General features: G+C 43.1%; 1 protein-coding gene across 5 annotated transcripts in view; it reads right to left on the minus strand.

Annotated features, from left to right (window-relative positions):
• Positions 1–22,145, minus strand: part of GLIS3 (GLIS family zinc finger 3) — a 160,066-nt gene that overhangs the window by 35,875 nt on the left and 102,046 nt on the right. For all 5 annotated transcript variants that reach the window (XM_060269160.2, XM_088658858.1, XM_060269161.2 and 2 more), the window contains exons 5-6: positions 19,027–19,188; positions 15,265–15,375 (exon numbers count right to left, since the gene is read on the minus strand). In XM_060269160.2, coding sequence (XP_060125143.2) covers positions 15,265–15,375; positions 19,027–19,188 — 273 coding nt within the window. The remainder of the gene's footprint in view (positions 1–15,264; positions 15,376–19,026; positions 19,189–22,145) is intronic.

The following is a 22,145-nucleotide window of genomic DNA, read 5'->3' on the forward strand; positions in this document are numbered from 1 at the left end:
AAAACAAAAGGTTGGCTTTCTTTAACAGAAAAACAAACTGACTCGGAAGAGACTTTAAAGATAAATGCTCTCTTTCTCAGCAACTTTACATACCCACATTCCAACCCTTCAAACCTCTCCAAGCCTCCCACACAACTACCACACAAAAGGCTTTCCAACAGAGCCTTATATACATGGAGTAGAGCCCACGCCTGTGAGCAATTAAACAGAAACTACCGGCACCTGTTTTTCTTAAACAGACAGTATTGACATTAGACCGGCTCAAAAGCAACTTTGATTATTCAAGAAACCCAACAAAATCTGCAGCAGTGCTTCCAAGCTACTTGCACTGAATTTAAAGATAAAATAATGGTATGAACCTAAATGTGTCGCTCACTGTATTTAATGGAGTTGCACACATGATCTACTTGCTTTGAAATATACAATACAGTACATTGTTTTCATGCGAGGTATTCAGATCGTCCTTTTAATATGACAAACTTTGAATCTGGAACCTGAGCAGTTCCCAGGAGCAATGTTATTCTTACTTAGGTACAGCAGAAAACAAGGCACCATTTTAAGAAAGATATATACATGCACACGCGTGCTTTTTTCCCTTGACAGTTCTAATGCTTGTAATCTCTTAGAACAAGAGATGGAAACTCAACTCCCATCATTTCCTCATTTCAGGTATGATTGGATAATCACCCAAGATTTAGCAAATCACAGGAACTTAATTGAAAGGGAACAAGGCCCCTAAATCCCTCAATTTGCAGCTGCATTATGTTTGAGTGCAAGAACAGGCATTCAGTTGGTCGGAGGCATGGGATGCTTCCAAAGGAAAGGACTCCCCATCAAAAGACCTTTTTTTTAGCACCTTCCTTATCGCTGTTGTTTATCAGACTCATGTTTTCTTCATGGACACCTTGGTAGTCATCATTGTTCCATGGAAATCAGATGCCACTAAAATATGCTTCTGAATAAGCTCAGCCAGGAGAAAAATAGCTTGATGTATGTACACCCACGCAGATAAGCTTGCTATCAAAACATTTTTGAAAGAATAATGGTGCCTTCGATACCTAGACTCATATTTCCTATGATTGTAGCATTTAGGAATCCATCTGAAGCCTGACATTAAAGACACTTGGGAAGTATTTTGGAGCCAGAAAGACGGGCTGTAAGGGTGCAGGCGATGGCCTTTCCTAGGGCTGCAGCATTAGCTAAAATAGCCTTCTGCAGACCTGGTCCCAAAGTTTGGAATGATAGTCAAAGGAAATCCTGAATGAGAGTAAGCCCTCCAAAGAATCCACAACAGAGATGGGAGAGCCAAACAAGCCCCCCTCTACCCACAGATATATAAGGACATGTTCAAAACACTCGCCCTGAAGCTGAGATCCCACATTAGCTGGAAACAGTATCTTGCTGAAGTTTACCCCACCAATGCACCAAACAGGAAGTTTATCATAAGCATAGAGAGACACTCATCTTCCCATCCAGAATCTGAAAGGTGAGAAACCTCCCCAGCCACTCTCTTTTCCAGTTTTACCAATGATGTACCCACAGTCCTTTTTGACCCAGTCTTAATTTGATCCTACAAGAGCATGCTCAACTGTTTCAATTTTTGTAGACACATTGACTGCACAGCTTTTAAAATGTCCCAATAGCCCCAAACCACTTTGGAGGCCCCTGATTCTGTTTGAGGTGACTCACAGGGATCCCAGTTTCAGACCCCCCAAGTGTCCCTATTTTCCAGGGACATCCCTGATTTAGAGAAGCCATCCCAGTTTCTGATTTGATCCCTGAACGCCCCATTTTTCCTTAGGATGTGCCTGTTTTCATCAGAGAAATGTTGGAGGGTATGGGGTTATCCGACCCCCAAGCCATCTGAAGGCAATCCTGTACAGGAAAGTTTGTTTAATGTTTTATTATGTTTTTATATATGTTGGAAGCTGCCCAGAGTGGCTGGGGCAACACAATAAGATGTGTGGGGTATAAACAGTAAAATAATAATAATAATAATAATTTATTATTTATACCCCACCCATCTGGCTTATAATTATAGAATAGGACATCCCTATTTTCATTGGCTTGATGGCAGAAAGTGAGGAGGAATTACAGAACCTTTTAATGAGGGTGAAAGAGGAGAGCGCAAAATATGGTCTGAAGCTCAACATCAAAAAAACCAAGATCATGGCCACTGGTCCTGTCACCTCCTGGCAAATAGAAGGGGAAGAAATGGAGGCAGTGAGAGATTTTACTTTCTTGGGTTCCATGATCACTGCAGATGGTGACAGCAGTCATGAAATTAAAAGATGCCTGCTTCTCGGGAGAAAAGCAATGCAAACCTAGACAGCATCTTAAAAAGCAGAGATATCACCTTGCCGACAAAGGTCCGTATAGTTAAAGCTATGGTTTTCCCAGTAGTGATGTATGGAAGTGAGAGCTGGACCATAAAGAAGGCTGATTGCCGAAGAATTGATGCTTTTGAATTATGGTGCTGGAGGAGACTCTTGAGAGTCCCATGGATTGCAAGAAGATTCAAACTTATCCATTCTGAAGGAAATCAGCCCTGAGTGCTCACTGGAAGGACAGATCCTGAAGCTGAGGCTCCAATACTTTGGCCACCTCATGAGAAGAGAAGACTCCCTGGAAAAAACTCTGATGTTGGGAAAGATTGAGGGCACAAAGAGAAGGGGACAGCATAGGATGGGATGGTTGGACAGTGTTCTCGAAGCTACAAACATGAGTTTGACCAAACTGTGGGAGGCAGTGGAAGACAGGAGTGCCTGGCGTGCTCTGGTCCATGGGGTCACAAAGAGTCGGACATGACTAAGCAACAACAAATTTTCATTGGAGAAATGGTGGGTCTGCAATTTGGTTCAGGAAAACCTGGAAACTTTCTGATGCAGCCCAGGTCAGTTCAGGATGAGTTCAGTTCCAATGAACACTTCTAGTCTCCTGCCTTTCCTCCTTGTATTGGGCCCAAAGACTTGATAGTCCTCTATAAACAAAATACTGCAGTACAGAAACATTTTTTAAACAACTACAACAGTATCAAACATAAGGTACGTGGAAAGCTATAAATTAATTTATTGCACATCTTTCCTATAGGTTGGTAGTGACCCTAGAATGCTTAAACCCCACATTGAAGAAACAGAGTGCAAATGCAACAGCTTTTGTGTCACAACAATTAGAAGTAATGATGCAACAAGAGGGACAAAAGGGGACGGGGACAAAAGCCAACCCACCATTCATGTGCAAAGTCTGTTTTGTTGTTTTCAGTCACTGTAGTCAAAAGAATTGTTGATCATAGTCACCAGCGTTTCACAACAAATAGCATAATTAAATTCCTCAAACACTTCTGCCCATCTCTAATCCTTTTGCACCAACATCCCCTTTGAGAAAAATTGCTCTGCTCCAGAGTGTCTGATTTATATTTCATTTGAGAACAGGAAGTAAGGGGATTACAGTTAGGATTAAAACACTTACTCTTTGCAGCATTTTTGTGAGGAATGGCTTCTTAGTTGCCATGGGCACTGCTTAGTGACCCTTAGCCCCCAGATGCAATTCCTCCTCTTACATTAATGAAATATTTCAATTGGATGCCGTAGAAAACAAATGAATGAAGATATATTCAAAATTCAAGTGTGTACAAAGTAATAAAATTACAATTTTCCTGTCCCCTTTATACTCTTTCTTGCAGTGAAATGTGAAATATAATTTTGAAGAAGGGCAACTAGAAACTAAAACTGGCGTTGAAACGCAGCCCTTGGAATATGAAGAGATAGTACCATAGAAAAGAGAAATACTTTGGACTCAGTGCTCAGAAGGTATAAGCCCTGGAGAAACTTTAGTCTAACCTGCTGACATATTGCCTCAAACCTGTACAATGCAGAAATGTAGTTGATTATTTTTATGGTAAATTTCCTTGAGACGATGGTATAGAAGGCGATTCAGGACAACTATGATAATGGCTTGTTCAGTTCTATTTTATTCCACTTATGAGAAATAAGAAAGATGAAAGGGAGTTTTGTTGCTAAATTTATAAAAGTTCATGCAAAGAGCAATGACATTATTTTTAGAAAGAAACACATTTACCAAGACAAATGTAACAAACATCTCTGATGCTTGCTTTTTTTACATGTAGAACCAACAGCTGAAAACTGAAAATGCATGACTACCACCAAAGCATACTAACAACCAAACTGGTGCTTTGCAAGTTGCATTGCTGCCAATCCTACTATTTTGCCTGGGTTCCTGTACCATTTTGGACCTATGTTCAGAAATTCTGGTCCTGATTGCACGGGTCGTACTGCCTATATATATTAGCCCGCAAGCACAGCATATACAATTTATACAATTTTTAGTAGAACAATTGGGAAATTGTTGCAGGACAATCTGTTTTCCATTAAGTGTATTAGTAAAGGATTTTACAGGCAACACAAATTTACAACATGTTCTACTCAGAATTGTATACGTAATAAATGTTTAGATGCCCCTTAGTGCAGCATTTCCAGCAAGCAGCTCATACAGAGAATGATCTGAGTTTCTTTATTTTGTGGACCTTTAAAAAATTACCATTTAGAACTGTGGACGTACGAGAGTGCTGTTACAAAAGGAGTATAAATTAATATTTCAACTTGGAACCTTTTTATCCTAAGGGTCTTAATACTGAATTTGATTTGGGATGTTATGTATAAGTTTAATATGTATGTATTCTATTGTTTAGTGGTAACAGAAATGTGACATTGTACCTTTAACCATGTAACCATGTAATGATTGATTCCATTCACCTGCAGTATATGCTTGAAGCAAGTTTGAAGATTAGCTGTGCCTGTGAATATTTCCCTATTTTGTGTGAACTGTTTTGTCTGACTGGGTAGGGTATAGCATGTTATTTGTGCTTTACAATTTCTGTGTATTACATAGCTGCCAAGTCTCCCGTATCCCCCGGGAAACCCCCGTTTTTCCAGCTGTCCCCTGCCGAAAAAACAGTTTTTTTTTGTTTTTTCCCAGTTTATTCTGGCACGGTGGCCATTTTGGAACTGGGCGGAGCATGCTCAGAAGCGACTTTTGATGCTGCTTTGCCCAGTTCCAAAATGGCTGCAGCGTGACTTCTGGTGTGGCAGCCATTTTGGAACAGGGCAGAGCAGCATCAAAAGTAGCTTCTGAGCATGCTCCGCCCAGTTCCAAAATGGCGGCAGCGCTACTTCCGGTCTGCTACTTCCGGTCCATTCCCTTATTTCTCAGGCCGGAACTTGGCAGCTATGGTGTATTAACCGGGCCGTCTCTAGACCTGGGCTGGGTGGCACAAGGAGTCAGGGTGCCTGGCCACCAGGGGCGTGGAAGGGGCGCCGAATGGCTGGTGTCTGAGAGCAGCTGCTGCCGGCGCCCACCCCACCCCCCACGACGGCAGTAGCACGCGGCCATTGAGCTTCCTCCATGAAGCAGAATCAGCGAGGCTCCTGCCTAGAGTGGCACCACACACCTGCTGCCACTCTAGGCAGGAGTCTTGCTGATTCTGCTTCATGGAGGAAGCTCAATGGCCGCGCGCTACTGCCGGAACGGCCGCTGGAAGGAGGCGCCAAGGAGGGGCCGGTCTAGGGTGGGAGGCCAAGCAGCCCCCTCTGCGGGAGGTGGGCTCTGCGCCCAGGCCAGCCCCCTGCAAGGTGGGGTGCGCCGTCCAGGCTCCACCACCCTCCATCTCCGCCCCTCAGCCGCGCGTGGGGGGGGGCGTCGGAGGATTCTTGAACCATGGCGCTGGATACCCTTAAGACGTTACTGTGTATTAATATATATTGTAATCTTAGTATTAGCTGTACAATGCAGCCTTTTGAACTGATGAAGCTTGTGGTGAAACCTGTTGCATATCTAGAGGACAGGTCTTCCTTCATTTTGCCCACCTGTGTTTATCTCATGATGGTGGTGGTTATACAAGACCTACTGAATAACATTTCATCCAGCTCTTTCTTTCATCCACCTGCGTTAACTTCACCAGGGTGGTGGCAATGTAAGACCAACTGAAGTATTTTCTAGCCAGTTCAGTTTTAACAAACTATCTTGAACATTCTTTATTTTTCTATTGGCATCAGGTTGCTGTTCAATGCATGGACTTTACCCACTTGTTGAATGGTTCATTTATTCAGACTTAAAACGTTCACCGAACATATAATTCATTCCATGTTTTTGGCAGAACTTGTATTGATCTGCACACGGCATTGTAACATGTTTTGTTTGTTTGAATGGTCTTTAGTCTATCTTTAGTCCAGTTATTATCCCAGTAAATTCCCTGTTATATTTATTAGCCAATTTGTGGTGGTTTCTATCTATAAGCAGCCTTGAGTGCTGTCAAGGAAAAAGGCAGGATATAAATAAATATAGCAGCAGCAGCAGCAGCAGCAGCAGCAGCAGCAGCAGCAGCAGCAGCAGCAACAACAACAACAACAACACTCTGCTAAGGCTGTAGGCTTATCTTGGAGAGAGCAGCACAGGCCCAATGGCACTCGCAACTCGCTTGTCTAGTCCCTTGCTGCTAGACCATGCCCAAGTACCTGATATCGGAGGTGGTTGCTTTCCTCTGCCCAATGATAATGGAGGAGAGAGATTTGCTAATGGGATTATTGAGCTAAATCTGATCCTATAGTTTGCTTGGCCTGCATTGTATAATTCTGACTGTGTGGCTTAGCCCCCATATTCCTGGGATGCTTTTTCCTTAAAATGCTTTTAGTGCCTCTGTGTCTCTGTGTTAAAGTGTAATGAAAACATTCGACAGCAAGACAGGATGCCCTGCTAGCTATCAAGGCCGGATGCATAGCTGCCAAGTTTTCCCTTTTCTCGCGAGGAAGCCTATTCAGCATAAGGGAAAATCCCTGTAAAAAAGGGATAACTTTGCAGCTATGGCCGGATGGCTGGCCTTGTCGGATGCTACCAGTCTGACGCACAGAACAGGCAAGATAGATAGGAACTCAAGCCCCCACACTCAAGGCTCCTTGAGGCTGGTACTGGGGTAGCATTGTTGAGTCAGCATGTGTTTATGAGAAGGACAGGATACAGGAAGATCCATATATGTATTTGTAACCTAGGACCCTCTTGTGTGCGCACTCTTACAGAGTGGATTCCTGAGGAGGGGGGAAGGAGCCCAAGAAGTGTATAAGAATCTTTGCAAAATTGTCTTTCTTTACTCTTGTCGTGAAAGTGATCACCAAGAGTCTCTCGATATTGAGATTAAACTCTTTCTCTGGATTCAACCCCTCGGTGTCGTTATTGACTGTTTCTGTCCCTGCCTGGGTGCAACTTAAAGAACCATTATTAAGCCAATAAGGCTACAATAGGACCTGGCCTGAGTGGAGGCAACTGCTGGAGGAACACAACAGCCCCCGGCAAGTAGATCTGGCTTCAAAGTTCTTCGCCTTGCAATAAGAATGGTTTGAAATATTAAGGAAAAGTATCACTGCAGACCCAGCTAATATCCATTTAATAGATGGATCCCCCACCCCACCTCAAAATTGCAGATGTACCTGGCATTCAAAACCACAGCTGTTATGCTCGATACAGGCAAATGTTTTGTTTTAAAATAGCATGTTATTGACTGTTCTTGTCCAATCTTATTTACTTTTTGAAGTGATAGCAATTAACGGTAAAAAAGCCACCCAAGAACCATGGAGTGCTTCTTTCCCTGCTAATTGGCAGCCATTCCTGTGTCAAAAAGTTAAGATATTCAGACATTGTGGAGAAATCTCTTTAGCCAACTTGGATAAAGCATTTCTGTTTACAGCCATTCAACAGGGCCAAACTTGTAGTGAAGGATTCTGTTCTCCCTGGAGTCTTGATTTTCTTTTTTAATTTCTATAAAATCTGCATGCCTGTGAAACTGAGAAAGACAGATGCATCGAGGCATCCCTCAAGGCAGCACACTGACTTTGGCAGTATGTCACCAGATTAAAAATATTCATTATAATAAATATAACCAGGGTTGCTATTATATATTTGCCTCATACCATAGACAGTGGTGAGACTAAAAATAATTGAGATAGGGAACAAAGATTAATTGCACACAGAGCACAATGATCGTGCATCAGGATTATGACACACACTTGCCACTAAAAAATTCAAAAAGCTCGTCTTTGTCCATCTTAAGCATGGTTGACGCTGACATCAATGATATCCTTGCTCTTTTGAGTTATCTCTCTGAACAACATCCCAATGCCAGACACGCTGTTCAAGCTGGGACACAGCAAAGAGGGCAGCTTCTCTTCCAGCACTGAAAACAATAATCTGAGTAATTGTGCAGTACAAATAAATTGTCTGGACTCTTTCCATGAAAGCAAATGCTAATGTTTATCTTAGTGTGGTTTTATTAATTTGGCTGTTTAAATGTCTGCAACTTAAAAAGAAATCACAAAGAAACAGTTGGTACCTAATCCTTAAAAGACATACTTTTTTAAAGTATTGCAAATCACTATTTTGGGTCAATATTCTGGCTTGGATTCCAGCTTTCCTCTCACTGGTGGGTCAAGTGGGGAGGTGACTTTTGCTGGGGAATTTTCCTTCACAGAGTGGGAGAGCAGCAGGGAGAAAAGGTGAATTGGTGAAAAAACTCCTCCACCACCATCTTCCCAGCAAAATCTCTCAGCTGGATCAAAAAGCTTTCTGTGGCGAGGAGGAGTTTTTCCTTTCATGCACTGTTAGGTTTGGATCCAACTTGGTATGATAATTAACTCAAAATTACAAGTAAATAAGCAGCAACGGCAACACATACAGTTTCACATTTTCTTTGGGAAAATGCAGAATTTTCATTCTAAATATAGCAGTTTATAGATTGGGAAATAATCAACAAGTACATAGGGAGATTGTGTAGTTATATATCATAATGGGGATTTTTGCATTGATGAACCACCTATTGCATAGTAATAATTTGAGGACTTGCATCAGATGATTTTAAAAGCATGATCCATGGATTGGGTTTTTATTCTTATTTTATTATTATGCATACTAATTTCAGTAATGTAAATTGTTATAGACTGGCCAGGCACAAGTAAGATATTCACAATTTAGCAGATGCGTGGAAGCCTAGACTAAGAATTTGAAGATCACCACTCACTCCTACCAAGATATCTCTGATCAGCCAAGGGGGGCTTATTGATGGCTTATTGATAATGTCTCCTCTTCACTAGATATAAATAGTGAGGACAAACAGATAAGCAAATCTTTACCCAACTCTAGAAGTTTATTCTTTTGGATATTTGACACAGCTTAATCACAAGTAACTTAAAAATGTAAGATTTCTTACTTAGAATTGCCCAAGAGAATTATGGGACTATTTCAATACAATACGATATGATACGATACGATACGATATGATACGATAATCTTTATTGTCATTGTCCCATGCAGAACAATGAAATCGAAAATCTACATCAAACTTACAACAACCATCAGCCTACTATCCAAAAATACAAATCAACTCGCTACCCATCATGCCTATACATAATTAACCCCCTAAAAACTCTAATACCCCTCCTGATTTGCCCCCTAAAACTCTGATGCCCCACAACTGAATACAGACCCTCCCTCACAGACTGCCTTTCGCTGCATTCAAAACCAAAATCGCTCTTGGATAGAAGCTATTTCTCAGGCGGCTAGTCCTGGTCTTTATGACCCTATACCGCCTCCCAGAAGGCAGAAGTTAAAAGAGATCATTTCTGGGGTGCACACTATCCTGCACAATATCTGCAGCTTTCTTATAGCACCTGGAGGCATAGATTTGATCCAAAGTGGGAAGAGGGCACCCAATTATGCTCGCCGCAGTCTTTACGACCCTGGAGAGTGCTGTTCTTTCCCCAACCGTGCAACTCCCCAACCACACACACACACCATAGGTTAAGACACTTTCTACAGTACAGTGGTAAAATGCCCTCAGCAGGTCCTTTGAGAGATTGTTTTTCGGGAAGATTCTCAGAAAGTATAGCCTCTGCTGTGCTCTCTTCATCAGGTCTTTGCTATTTGCTCCTCATGTTAAATCATCTCTCAACTCCATTTCATCATTAATCTTTTAAAAAGTTTATGATGTCCTGAGATTAAAGGATAAGGCAGACTATATAGTGAACTAAATTAAACAAAAAATATTCCGAATGCCGCCTGGCTGTGTTGCTCAGTGTCTCCACGCTGTAAGGAAGTCTGACATTTCATTCTGCTGCTCCCATAGGGCAGCTAAGGAACAAGAGAGCAGCTAATAGGAACAGGAGTGAATGTGTTTTTAAGGAGGTTTTTACGGAATTGGGTTTATATATTCCAGGACCATGATCAGCGGGCAATTGATTCACATGTACACCCCCTGGAACCATACTATTCCCTTCTGTAAAAAAAAGGGGGGTCATTGTTAGGGGCATCATACAAATGTTGCTGGACACAAGGAACCTATACAAGAATTTCCATCCCTTGGAAGGTATTCTGCTGTTGATGCTGCCATGTGAATGTGGGCTTGTGGACATCTGAAAGTTGCCTTCCTGCAATGACTTGGATTTTGTGCCTTATTGAAAGCCTAGCCTTCAGCATGAAACATTATATACAAACTAGCACAAAGTGATACAGAAGTGTGTTCATAAAAACAGTCTCTGGGGCTTCTGTTCATCTGATTGCCTGTTTCCATCTTGTAATATTCTGTTGTGTGACTTTCAGTTCTCTGCTGCTAAGTGTCATTTGATCACTTTTTCATCAGCCTCCTGCCATCCAGACCAATGAGCTCCACTTCCCCCTGTTCTGGATCAGAACCAAGTAGGGGCAAAGGGTTGAAATCCCCTGTCCACACATTAGAGTCCTAATCTGGATCAGTGCTGGATCAGTGCTGGCAACTTGTCTTTTTAAAAAAATCTGATTTAAGGGCATAGATAAAGTACCGGTATCTGGTGGTTTGGCTCTTCAGTTAGTTCAACTCAGGTGGTTCTGTCTACCTTAGGCCAAGGGACAGTTGTTGTTGTTGTTTAGTCGTTTAGTCGTGTCCGACTCTTTGTGACCCCATGGACCAGAGCACGCCAGGCACTCCTGTCTTGCACTGCCTCCCGCAGTTTGGTCAAACTCATGTTCGTAGCTTCGAGAACACTGTCCAACCATCTTGTCCTCTGACGTCCCCTTCTCCTATTGCCCTCAATCTTTCCCAAGGGACAGTTAATCACTAGGAAACCCTTTGAATTAGCACAAAATTTTCAGTTATGGTTGGGCTTTCTAATCATGCAAATAGACATACGTGATTTTACAGTGCTGGGAAAAGGCCCTTACATTTCTCAACAGGGGAGGAGGCCATTAGTCATCATTGCTTTCAAAAGCAAAAAGTTGCTATTTTTTCCTGCAGTCTCCCTGGATGTGGTTTACATTTATTGTACTAATAGTAAGTACATATAGAATGTGGAGCTCACTTTAAATTACTACCCAAACCTTGAATGAATTCCCAGAAGGCAAAGGAAAATGCCCTAATGATTAATTAGGATACTGGCAATATCGGGGGAACCACATGCAGACGCAATTACACAAATCCCAGCTGTTCTGGAATCAATGGACATCCTATTTTTGTGGTCAGTTTTCTCAAAGTAACCAAGGACATGGGCTTCATGGCACATAAACAGACCCTCGCTAATACTTACAATGTGTGCAAGGCAGTTTGAAGGGCAAGTTATATCTCAAGACAGCAAAATAATGTCATTTGGTGTGCAGAGGGGAGATTTAAAAAGAGGATTAGAGGCAGTCAAGCAAGATATATTAAACAAATCCATGACTAACAGGGTGGAACAGCAAAGGGTCTCATTCTATTCAAGTCAACGGTTCCCTAGGGCTGGCGCTATTATCTCACTGTGCTTTTATCACCTTGGAATTTTTATGGTTATTTTTGATGAATTCACATTTTTCTAAAGACTTTTTTACATTAAGCCAATTTTCATTTTTAATTAAAGTCGTAAATAACCTTAATTCTGACTTTAAAGGTTTATTGTTTCTTACATTTTATTATTATGCCAGGAAATATTTCAGATCCCAAAACCTGAAGTGAGTTAGTCATCAGAGGTTCTCAAAGATCCCATAAGTTTACTGTAGCTTATAAATGTTATACATCACAATCTAAAGGCATATTTTAAAACTATTTTAATGCTACAAGTCCTTTTGTGCCCCCCCCCCAGCACCACACTTTGTTCAGCAAATGTGTTTCCGATTCTGGTTGATGAGTTGAAAAAATACAAAAGTAAACCAAGAATGAAGGTAAACTCTCATACTAAGAATAAGTGAGGAATAAAAGTGGCCATTTATTTATTTCCATGCCAGGAAGCTGTGGGGAAGTCTATAGAACAGGGAAGAAAGAGGAATACACCCAAAGGAGGACACAGTGAGTTCCTCACTCCATTGATCTCTCTCTCGTACTGAGACCAGCTGAGAAGCAACTCAGCTCCTCTCCCCTCCACCAGCATTGGGCACGACTGCATTCTAAAGCAGTAAGGTAAAGCTAAAGGTACCCCTGACCGTTAGGTCCAGTCACGGACGACTCTGGGGTTGCGGCGCTCATCTCGCTTTATTGGCTGAGGGAGCCGGCATACAGCTTCCAGGTCATGTGGCCAGCATGACTAAGCTGCTTCTGGCGAACCAGAGCAGCGCACGAAAACGCCGCTTACCTTCCCGCCAGAGCGGTAACTATTTATCTACTTGCACTTTGACATGCTTTCGAACTGCTAGGTGGGCAGGAGCTGGGACCAAACAATGGGAGCTCACCCCGTTGCGGGGATTCGAACCACTGACCTTCTGATCGGCAAGCCCTAGGCTCTGTGGTTTAGACCACAGCGCCACCCGCGTCCTTCTAAAGCAGTAATAAATGATTATGCAGAAATTATGACGCAGTTCATAATATTCACAGAATGGAACGTGTGCAGAGGAGGGCAGCTAGGATGACCAAGGGTCTAGAAGCCAAGCCTTATGAAGATTGGATGCAGGAGCTGAGTATGTTTAGACTGGAAGCGAGGAGACTGAGGGGAGATGTGAGAGTCATCTTCAGAGAGATCTGAAGGGCTGTCACATATAGAGGATGGAGCAAGCTTGTTTTCTTTGCTCTGGAGGGTAGGACTCGAACCCATGGCTTCCAGTTGCAGGAAAGGAGATTTCGACTAGGCATAGGAAATCGTGTCCTCCCTCAAAGAGGGCATGTGTTGTGGGTGGGTGCGATTGGATAGCCACATACCCTTGATGCTGGGTTAATCAGGCCAGTGGGGTGCTAGCCAAACTGATCAAGGGACCTATATATGCCCATGCATGGGCGTAGGCAGGGGGCAGGAGGGGGCAATTGCCCCCCCTTAGAAGCAAAAGGCTGAGGGGCGCAGCGTGGCAGCCCCAGGCTCCTGCTCCCGGTGCGAAGCTCCAGAGGCGCAACGAGGAGCATAGGCGAAGGAAGAAGCCACAGGCTCGCGTTCCCTGCGCACCTCTGGAGCTTTGCGCCGGGAGCGGGAGCCTGGGGCCGCCTCCTCGGAAGACCTGGGAGGCGCGGAGGAGGCAGCCATAGGCTCGCGTTCCCCTCGCGCTGGGAGCGGGAGCCTGGGGCCGCCTCCTTGGAAGAGCTGGGAGGCGCAGGCCACATAGCCCCGCCCACATTCCCACTGTGGCCCCTCCCCTCCCGCCCCTTGCCCCCCCTAATTTTTATCCTGGGTACGTCCCTGTGCCCATGCACGTGACTCAGAGCTTCCTCTTTTGGTCAGTGCATCCGAACACCCGCCCACCTCTCCCTACTTTTAGGACTTGCGCGCTTGACCTTGCTATGCTGTCGTGTGTCGTCTGTCGTTGGGACAAGGGGCACAGCAGGAATTTCCCCCACTTGGCTGATTGTCTGGTGCCACTTGGGTTTCGCCTGCTGCATAGCAAATTGTCACAACTTGTAAGGTTGCGGATAGGCTCTGGTTCAGGTGATAGGGATGGGGGAACGCTCTCACCATCCCTATGTGAAGGGTATTCTGTTAAAGGAATCCAGGGACTCAATGGTTTGGACACCCCTGAGAGGGGGTTGTGCCCGTGCCTGAGTCCAGGGGGACACCTCTGTGGTGGAGATAGTATGTCCCTGGCTTTCTGCCATTCCAGGTGTTCACCTTAGGCTGACCTATGGTAGTGCCCTGGGTCAGTGCTACCTGCTATGGTGCAGGGAGCTAGTCAAACCAGAGCCTATGCAACCACTCACCTGATGTAATCAATAAAGTTGTGGCCTAAATTCTGCCAAAAACCAAACCAAAATTTGAGTCTTGACTGAATTTATTTACAGTATAGGGGAAGGTTTAAAGGTCTAAACATGCAAAAACTTTCTGATAGGAAGAGCTGTTCAACAGTGGAACAGTCTCCCTTGGGAGGTGGTGGACTCTCCTTCCTTGGAGGTTTTTAAGCAGAGGTTGGATGGCCACCTGTCATGGATGTTTCAGCTGATATTCCTGCATTGCAGGGGGTTGGACTGGATGACCCTTGGGTCCCTTCCAACTCTAAGATCTATGATTCTATAAAGCAGAAGTTGTTGTTGTTATTATTATTATTATTATTATTATTATTATTATTATTATTATTATTATTTTATTACCCTGCCCACCTGGTTGGATTTCCCCAGCCTATCTAATATATCTAAAAACAGCATATCTAAAAACAAAATACCTCCTGATACATGGCTGTCTTCAGGTGCAGTTTCCCCTCATCATTATCATTAATCAAGATTTGATTTTATTCTTTGAAAGCTTTACAAAAAAGGAAAACACACACCACACCACTAAATATATTTTAGAAAGGGGCAAGATTAGATGTAGATGCACAACACATTTTTTAAAAAGAAACCAAGATTCTTTGAGCTCTGCTCTGCTGCCTCTTTGTTCCTGCCCAGGGCCACCCTGCCCTCCTCCTGCCCCTCAGAGCCAGGCATCATGCCAGGCAGGGCCTTGGCAGTGGCAGCACCTTCTCCTCCTCCTTGCCTGCTCTCCAGCAGCTGCTCTGAGCTGCACAAGGGAGGAGGCTGGGAGTGGTAGCGATGGAGAGGCAACAGGGTGCTCCCCCCCTGCTGCCCCTTGGGACCAGGGCCAGCTCCTCCTGCTCCTCGAGCTCAGTGACAAAGAGGGACATTCCGGGATCAAATCAGAAGGCTTTTGTAATTCCGAGACTCCTTGGGAAATTGGGACACTTGGAGGGTAGGTTCTTACAGCAGGATACGGACTGCCCCCTTTTTATTCCCTTGCATTTGCAGACCCGCCTTGCGCATTCTTTCATCTCTTTCTCCTGCCTGACACGCTTTCTTACCTTTTTCCGAGCCTGCTGGTCTTTGGAGGAATGGGCCTTCACGTGCTTCCTTAGAGAGCTTGGATCTGTGTATCGTTTGGTGCATCCAGGAATCTGGCAAGCGTAAGGTTTCTGAAGCAAACAGAGGAAAGGTTCTCCAGTCACTTTTTAAGATATATGCACCTATGTTTCTTCAAAGCCTGTGGGTTTGAGACACAAACTAGAATGCAATTACCGTAGTAAATAATACCACAAGCAGAATGGGCATGACATTGAAAACACAGCTAAGAGATAGAAAGTAAGGAAGACTGGTAAGAAAGAGAAAGCGAACTGTTTTGAAAGTGAAGTGTCTTTTGTTATTTCATCTATTTCATATGAATATATTTGATAGTTTATTTTTATTTTTCACTGCTTACTTGCTCACCAGCCTGCATTGCCCATTGCTTCAGCTGCACCAAGGTCTCCGAATGCTTGTGCAATAGCTGCATTTGACAAATAGTGAAGTTTTATGTGGGAAGCAAAAGTTCAGTTTGGCTGGGTGAGGGAAAATCTCAGACAGGGCTCAGGGCAATGGGGATGATGCCCCTTGGTGCAAAAAGTGGCAAAGGCAGGAGTGACTGAATTTCACACACTGATCAAATAAATCATTATCTCCACTTGTACTTACAATGATGCAACCCTCATAGAAACCTTTGGTATAGTCAAAGATTACATTTCTTTAGTGGGCCAGGAAAAGAAGCTGTGGAAAAGTCCCAGACATAGAGATATAGAAGAAACCTGCTTCAGAAGAGAGAAGGAAGGGGAAAGGTTAGTCGGATATGGCAGACAAGAAATCAAAGCAGAAAGCAAAATATTGAAGGCTGTACAAAGAATCTTCAGGGATTGTTTATTGAAGTTTTTTACTTCAAACACTAATTATATTATAAACATGCACTGCTATCAATACACCCTTTTAAAAGAACATTAGCTTATTGGAAAAAGTTGTACTTCACCATTGTTTCATTTGCATTACTAGCCAGAATTGTACCATTGTGAATTTTGTTCCATTCATCACAATTTCCTTCATGAGCAACAATTGTCATGCAGGAAGGTACCGTATTTGTAGAACACGGTGCTATTAGAGTGCTTCCCTACAGGTGAAACACTTTCCCAGGTGTTTTTAGGCCTGATCCATACATTTCAACCAATAACTCTTATACTTAATTATTTATGATATAGGCTATTTTTTGTGTAGGAAATTGTAATGAACAACACAACTAAGTTTGTCATAGGTATGAGCTTTCGTGTGCATGCACACTTCTTCAGATGCACACGAAAGCTCATACCTATGACAAACTTAGTTGGTCTCTAAGGTGCTACTGGAAGGATTTTATTTATTTTTTGTTTCTTTTTACTTAGTGCACAATCTAATCTCAATCCATAACTTTGCTAATTAATGACTTGCATGAACTGAGTCTACAAGCTGGCCATGGTCTGGTTTGCACATAATTTTGGTACTCCCTCCCCCAACCATTGCTTTGCATAGCATCCTGCTTGATGATGAGTTCTGGAGACATTTTGCTTGGTCCCAATAAAGTTGCTGTCCAACTGTGGTTTTCTCATAGATCAACACAGCTACCGGTACTGTTGCTTTCTACATTCCAAACTCTTTCACTGGAATATATTGTGTATATTAGAGAACATTTACTTCATCTGAATGCATTGCAGTTTTGCAAAATGTGTAGACAGGTTGAGAGTGCATAGCTGTCAAGTTCTCCCTTTTTAAAAGGGAAATTATCTTATGTTGAATAGGCTTCCTCACGAGAAAAGGGAAAACTTGACAGCTATGGTTGAGTGTGTAGTGTTTCCAACAGGCCCATTGCCTTAAACCTTCTTTCCCCAACCTGTTGTCATCCAGAAGTTCTTGGACTCAAGCTCTGAACAATCTTGGCCAGCATGGGCAGTGGTCAAAGTTTTTTTTTTAAAAAATTTATTATTAAATTTGCATACTTCATCTGTAGATGGCAGGGCGGTTAATGGCAGGTGTACTTCAGTAACACCTGGAGAGTCACAGGCTGGGAAAAGGCTGCCCTAAGCTGAACTCCTTCTGGGATCTGGTTACAGGTAGGTAGCCGTGTTGGTCTGGGTCGAAGTAAAATAAAAAAATTCCTTCAGTAGCACCTTAAAGACCAACTAAGTTTTTATTTTGGTATGAGCTTTCATGTGCATGCACACTTCTTCAGATACAGTGAAATAGAAGTCCCCCAGGCATAAGTGCCTGGGGACTTCTATTTCACTGTATCTGAAGAAGTGTGCATGCACATGAAAGCTCATACCAAAATAAAAACTTAGTTGGTCTTTAAGGTGCTACTGAAGGAATTTTTTTATTCCTTCTGGGATCCCGCAGCTCCTTCTGACATGGGAGCCACCAGCAGGAGCTGTGGGCCTGGGAGAGGAGGGGAGTCTATCACAAGGGAGGCATGGATTGGCTGGGTTGGAGGATGGGCCTTGGCAGCAGTGCACAAAAGGGGAAGGACTACACTTGCAGGAAAGTGGCCTCCTAATTTTTCTCACAGGCCCATATAAACTCAGCACAAACAGTTGGGCCTGGTGAGTATTTAAGGTCCCAAACCCTAATCTGCGGGTTGCCATCTGATTGGATTTTAGGATGTATTTTAATTGATTGCCTGATTTTATGTTAATGTCTAATACATTTGATGTTAGCCACGCTGAACCCAGTTTTGGCAGGGGAGGGCAGAGTATTATTATTATTATTATTATTATTATTATTATTATTATTATTATTAATTTATTTATACCCCGCCCATCTAGCTGGGTTTCCCCAGCCACTCTGGGCGGCTTCCAACAGAAAAATAAAACAAAACAATCTATTAAACATTAAAAGCCTCCCTAAGCAGGGCTGCCTTCAGATGTCTTCTAAAAATCTGGTAGCTGTTTTTCTCTTTGACATCTGATGGGAGGGCATTCCACAGGGCGGGCGCCACCACCAAGAAGGCCCTCTGCCTGGTTCCCTGCAACTTGGCTTCTCGCAACGAGGGAACTGCCAGAAGGCCCTTGGTACTGGACCTCAGCGTCCGGGCAGAACGATGGGGGTGGAGACGCTCCTTCAGGTATACTGGACCGAGGGCATTTAGGGCCTTAAAGGTCAGCACCAACACTTTGAACTGTGCTCAGAAATGTACTGGGAGCCAATGTAGATCTTTCAAGACTGGTGTTATGTGGTCTCGGCGGCCGCTCCCAATCACCAGTCCAGCTGCCGCATTCTGGATTAGTTGTAGTTTCCAGGTCACCTTCAAAGATAGCCCCACGTAGAGCGCATTGCAGTAGTCCAAGCAAGAAATAACTAGAGCATGCACCACTCTGGCGAGACAGTCTGCAGGCAGGTAGGGTCTCAGCCTGCGTACCAGATGGAGCTGATAGATAGCTGCCCTGGACACTAGATGGCAACAGTGAGCTATGCAAAATTCAATGTTTTTTTCAAAATGTTTTTTTAAAAGCATTTTCACAGCATTATACATATGTGTGTGTAGATTTCACCGTAGTCATACATAGAGCAGATCCACTGGAATCAATGGGACTTCAGCCAGGATTATTGAAGGCCCACGGATTTCAATGGGTCTGTGCTTAAGCATGATTCAATCTTGATCTAACCTTCTGCCTCTGCCCAAAATTCTCCATAGCGAACAATTTTCCCTTTCAAAGTTCTAAAGAGAGAGAACAAGATCTACAGCAGAGTCAAAGCAGGAGAGCAATATGCAATCTGAAATCCCCTATTTCCCTTACCGTGTCCAGGTGAGTCCTCTGATGCTTGGCTCGGTCGCTGGAATTACTGAATGCTTTTTGACAGCCTGGGTGCTGGCAAAGGTAAGGCTTTTCTCCAGTGTGGCTCCTTAAGTGAATCTTGAGGTTTTCTAGTCTAGAAAAGGCCTTCTTGCAGCCTTCAAACTGTGGAGCAAAAGAACATTTTTAAGATTGAAGAAAAGGAGAAGGGGAAAGGAACTCTTTCCCCTCCTTTTTTTTTAAGCAAATGTTTCTTGCACATTCATGTTAATCGCCTGATTTTGAAACAGGGCTGCAGCCTGTGAATGAGTGTGAGGGAGAGAATTAGCGTCATAGGATTATGGCCGCCGTCTCCACTTTGGTCGTTCGCAGGCTCGTCCAAGTATCTGAACAGAGCCGATAAGTAGATAGCTCTCTGTGTTCAGGCTCTGTGCCACCAGGAAACTTGCTGAAAATATAATGTTTAAGGTCGTTTTAAGTGCATCAAATGTGACACTAGATGGTGCTGATGAGATAATGGTAAATTCCATACACATGGTATATGTCACAGCATTTTTTATATATGTGTATATTCAGCCATGGGAATGACAGAAGCCCTCCCTGTGCGCAACCAACATCCAGGCCTTCCAATAAATGTGCGTTGGTCTTACAGCAGGCAATATACCATCCCTCCCTCTAATGCATTCTCTGAGGCTTCAAGGATGAGTCCCGAGCAAAGACTTCCGGTTGCGCAATGGGGCGTTCTCCCTCTCCTCCGCCCAACAGCCCCCCCAAATTGGCGTGGGTTGGGGTTGGAGAGGGGAGATTGCTCTGGCTGGCCCAAGCCCTGATGGAACAATCAATGGAAGGCAATGTTGAATTGCTCCCCATACCTTTCAAACATATGGCTTCACCCCTGAAGAATCCTGGCCACTGTAGGTTACATCCCACAGAGCTACAATTCCCAGCACCCTTAACAAACTACAGTTCCCAGGAATTTGGAGGGGAGGTCATGTGCTTTAAATGTGTTTTAAAGGTATGGTTTGTATGTAGCCTGAAAATCTTTATTAGTCTTGTATTGCTGAGTGGTTAAAAGATGCCCCATGCCTGCTTTAAAGTCTCGTGCTCATTGAATGTGTGATATCATCATTATCAGCAGCAGCAGCAGCAAATGCAAATAAACTCTCATGGAATGACTGAAAAAAGTGTTAGATTACCTTCAGAATTAGGCATTAAGTCCACAGTGATAGAATGACATTTCTCAGAATGACATTTTTCTAAACGGGACAAAACATGCAGGGTTTTCTTTCCTAATAGGATTTTAGGCTTAGTTAGCTTATTCCCAAATTAGGTACAATTAGGTGATGAAACATAAAACCAAGTTGATTTCAGTTATATTTTCAAATGGGAATGTTCATAACTTCTGAGTTATTAAAGCATAAGTATGAAAGAGGATATAGCACCTTAACCACAATTAATCATTTTAATACATGTCAAGCCTTTGCCATTTTAAGACCTTTCAACACTCCTCCCTGAATCATCCAGACTTTCTGGAAGCATAAAAATTTCACGGATTTAATGAAATAATATAAAAACAACAGAATTCTGTAATGTTTTCCTGGTTACTGTATTTTATTCTGTAGTGTAACATTTAAACTGATGCTGTAAACTAACTTATAAAGATAATTTCCTGGACTATGGTTTTTAATTTTGTTTTGTGCTAGTGTTCTTTCAAATCAAATGGAGTTTGAAAATATTTACATGCAGATCCCCCCCTCTTTATAGAGGATATATATATATATATATATATATATATATATATATATGAGGTTTTAAAACACTAAAGTTTATAGTAAAGGTTATGAACAAGGGAAATGTGGATTATTATCTTAATTTCACTATGAATGAATGAATTCATTATAGATGGCTGGCTTTCTCTCACTGAGAGGAAAACTAGACATGATTATCCCTTGTGAGGGGGTGGGATTCCTTGACTTTTTCCTTCTTTCTAGCATGCACCTAGAGGAAGATTCCCAGGGATGGGTGCCTGGAGGCTTCTTAACCCGTCAGCTGTTGTTATGTTGACATGCTGGGGGGGGGGGGAAGGGGATACCAACACTTTTAGCTCCTGCCAAGGGGGGAGGGGCACATGGGGGCTATTTTTAGCAGAGAAACTGCTGGAGGCGAAGTTGTTCTTCAACATAGCTTTTGGATGTTACAAACTTATACCACTAGCCACTTGCACAATCAGGTTCATGCCCAGCTGGCATCGTGTGTTTTAATGTCCAAAAAGAATGTTGTGTAGGAAAGTTGTGGGAAGAGGTCGTGCAAGCTGCTTGTGATGCTTCTTCACAATCTCTGAGTCCCTCTCTGATATTAATTCTAAAGTACCTCTACAACAGACACAGAGATTTTGTACACTCAGAGGCCCAAGACAACCCAATTACTGGAAAAGCCTGAACGGTGTGCTGTTTCCCCCTGGGCTTTTTGTGTGTGTGAAAAACACATAAAGTATCCTTCATGAAGAACAGAGCCCTTTTCTCCAGGATGGAGAAATACCAAACCAAGCTATGCATGCAGTGGATTGCAGCGTATGGCCATTGCCCCTTTGTCTCCTTGACCAAGAGATTGACAGATGCACTTAACTTTGTATATCCACAAAGTTTAGGCCTGACAAAGTCAGTCACCACAAAGATGCATCTTTTTTTGTACAGTGTTTATAAAAGCTGAAAACTTGGCACTGTTACCAGGGGAAAAGATCACTGGAACTTTAGACTGTACACTCCTTTCACATGTAACTTGCCTTTTGTTCCTTCGGCTCCAATCTTCTGTACACTTACATGGGAGTAAGCCCCAATGAACAATACAGGACTTACTTCTGAGTAAACATGGAATGGATTGCAACACAACACAACACAGATGCCATGAACATTTGATGGCCATGCTGTATGCCATGCACCTACTGTATAAATGACGCACACAAACATACTGACTTTGTGGGAACTATTTCCAAGTCAAGATTTTTAGGATTGGGCTTCAAGTTGAGTCCGCCTCCCCATTTCAGTCCTGGCTGACTTTTCTGTTGTTATTGTGAAGAAAGTAAATATTATGACAAGCTTCTTGGAAGAGAAATCACTTTTGAA

This window comes from Zootoca vivipara, chromosome 15 (assembly GCF_965207765.1).
Source record: "Zootoca vivipara chromosome 15, rZooViv2.hap1.1, whole genome shotgun sequence".
NCBI classification, from domain to species: Eukaryota; Metazoa; Chordata; class Lepidosauria; order Squamata; family Lacertidae; genus Zootoca; species Zootoca vivipara.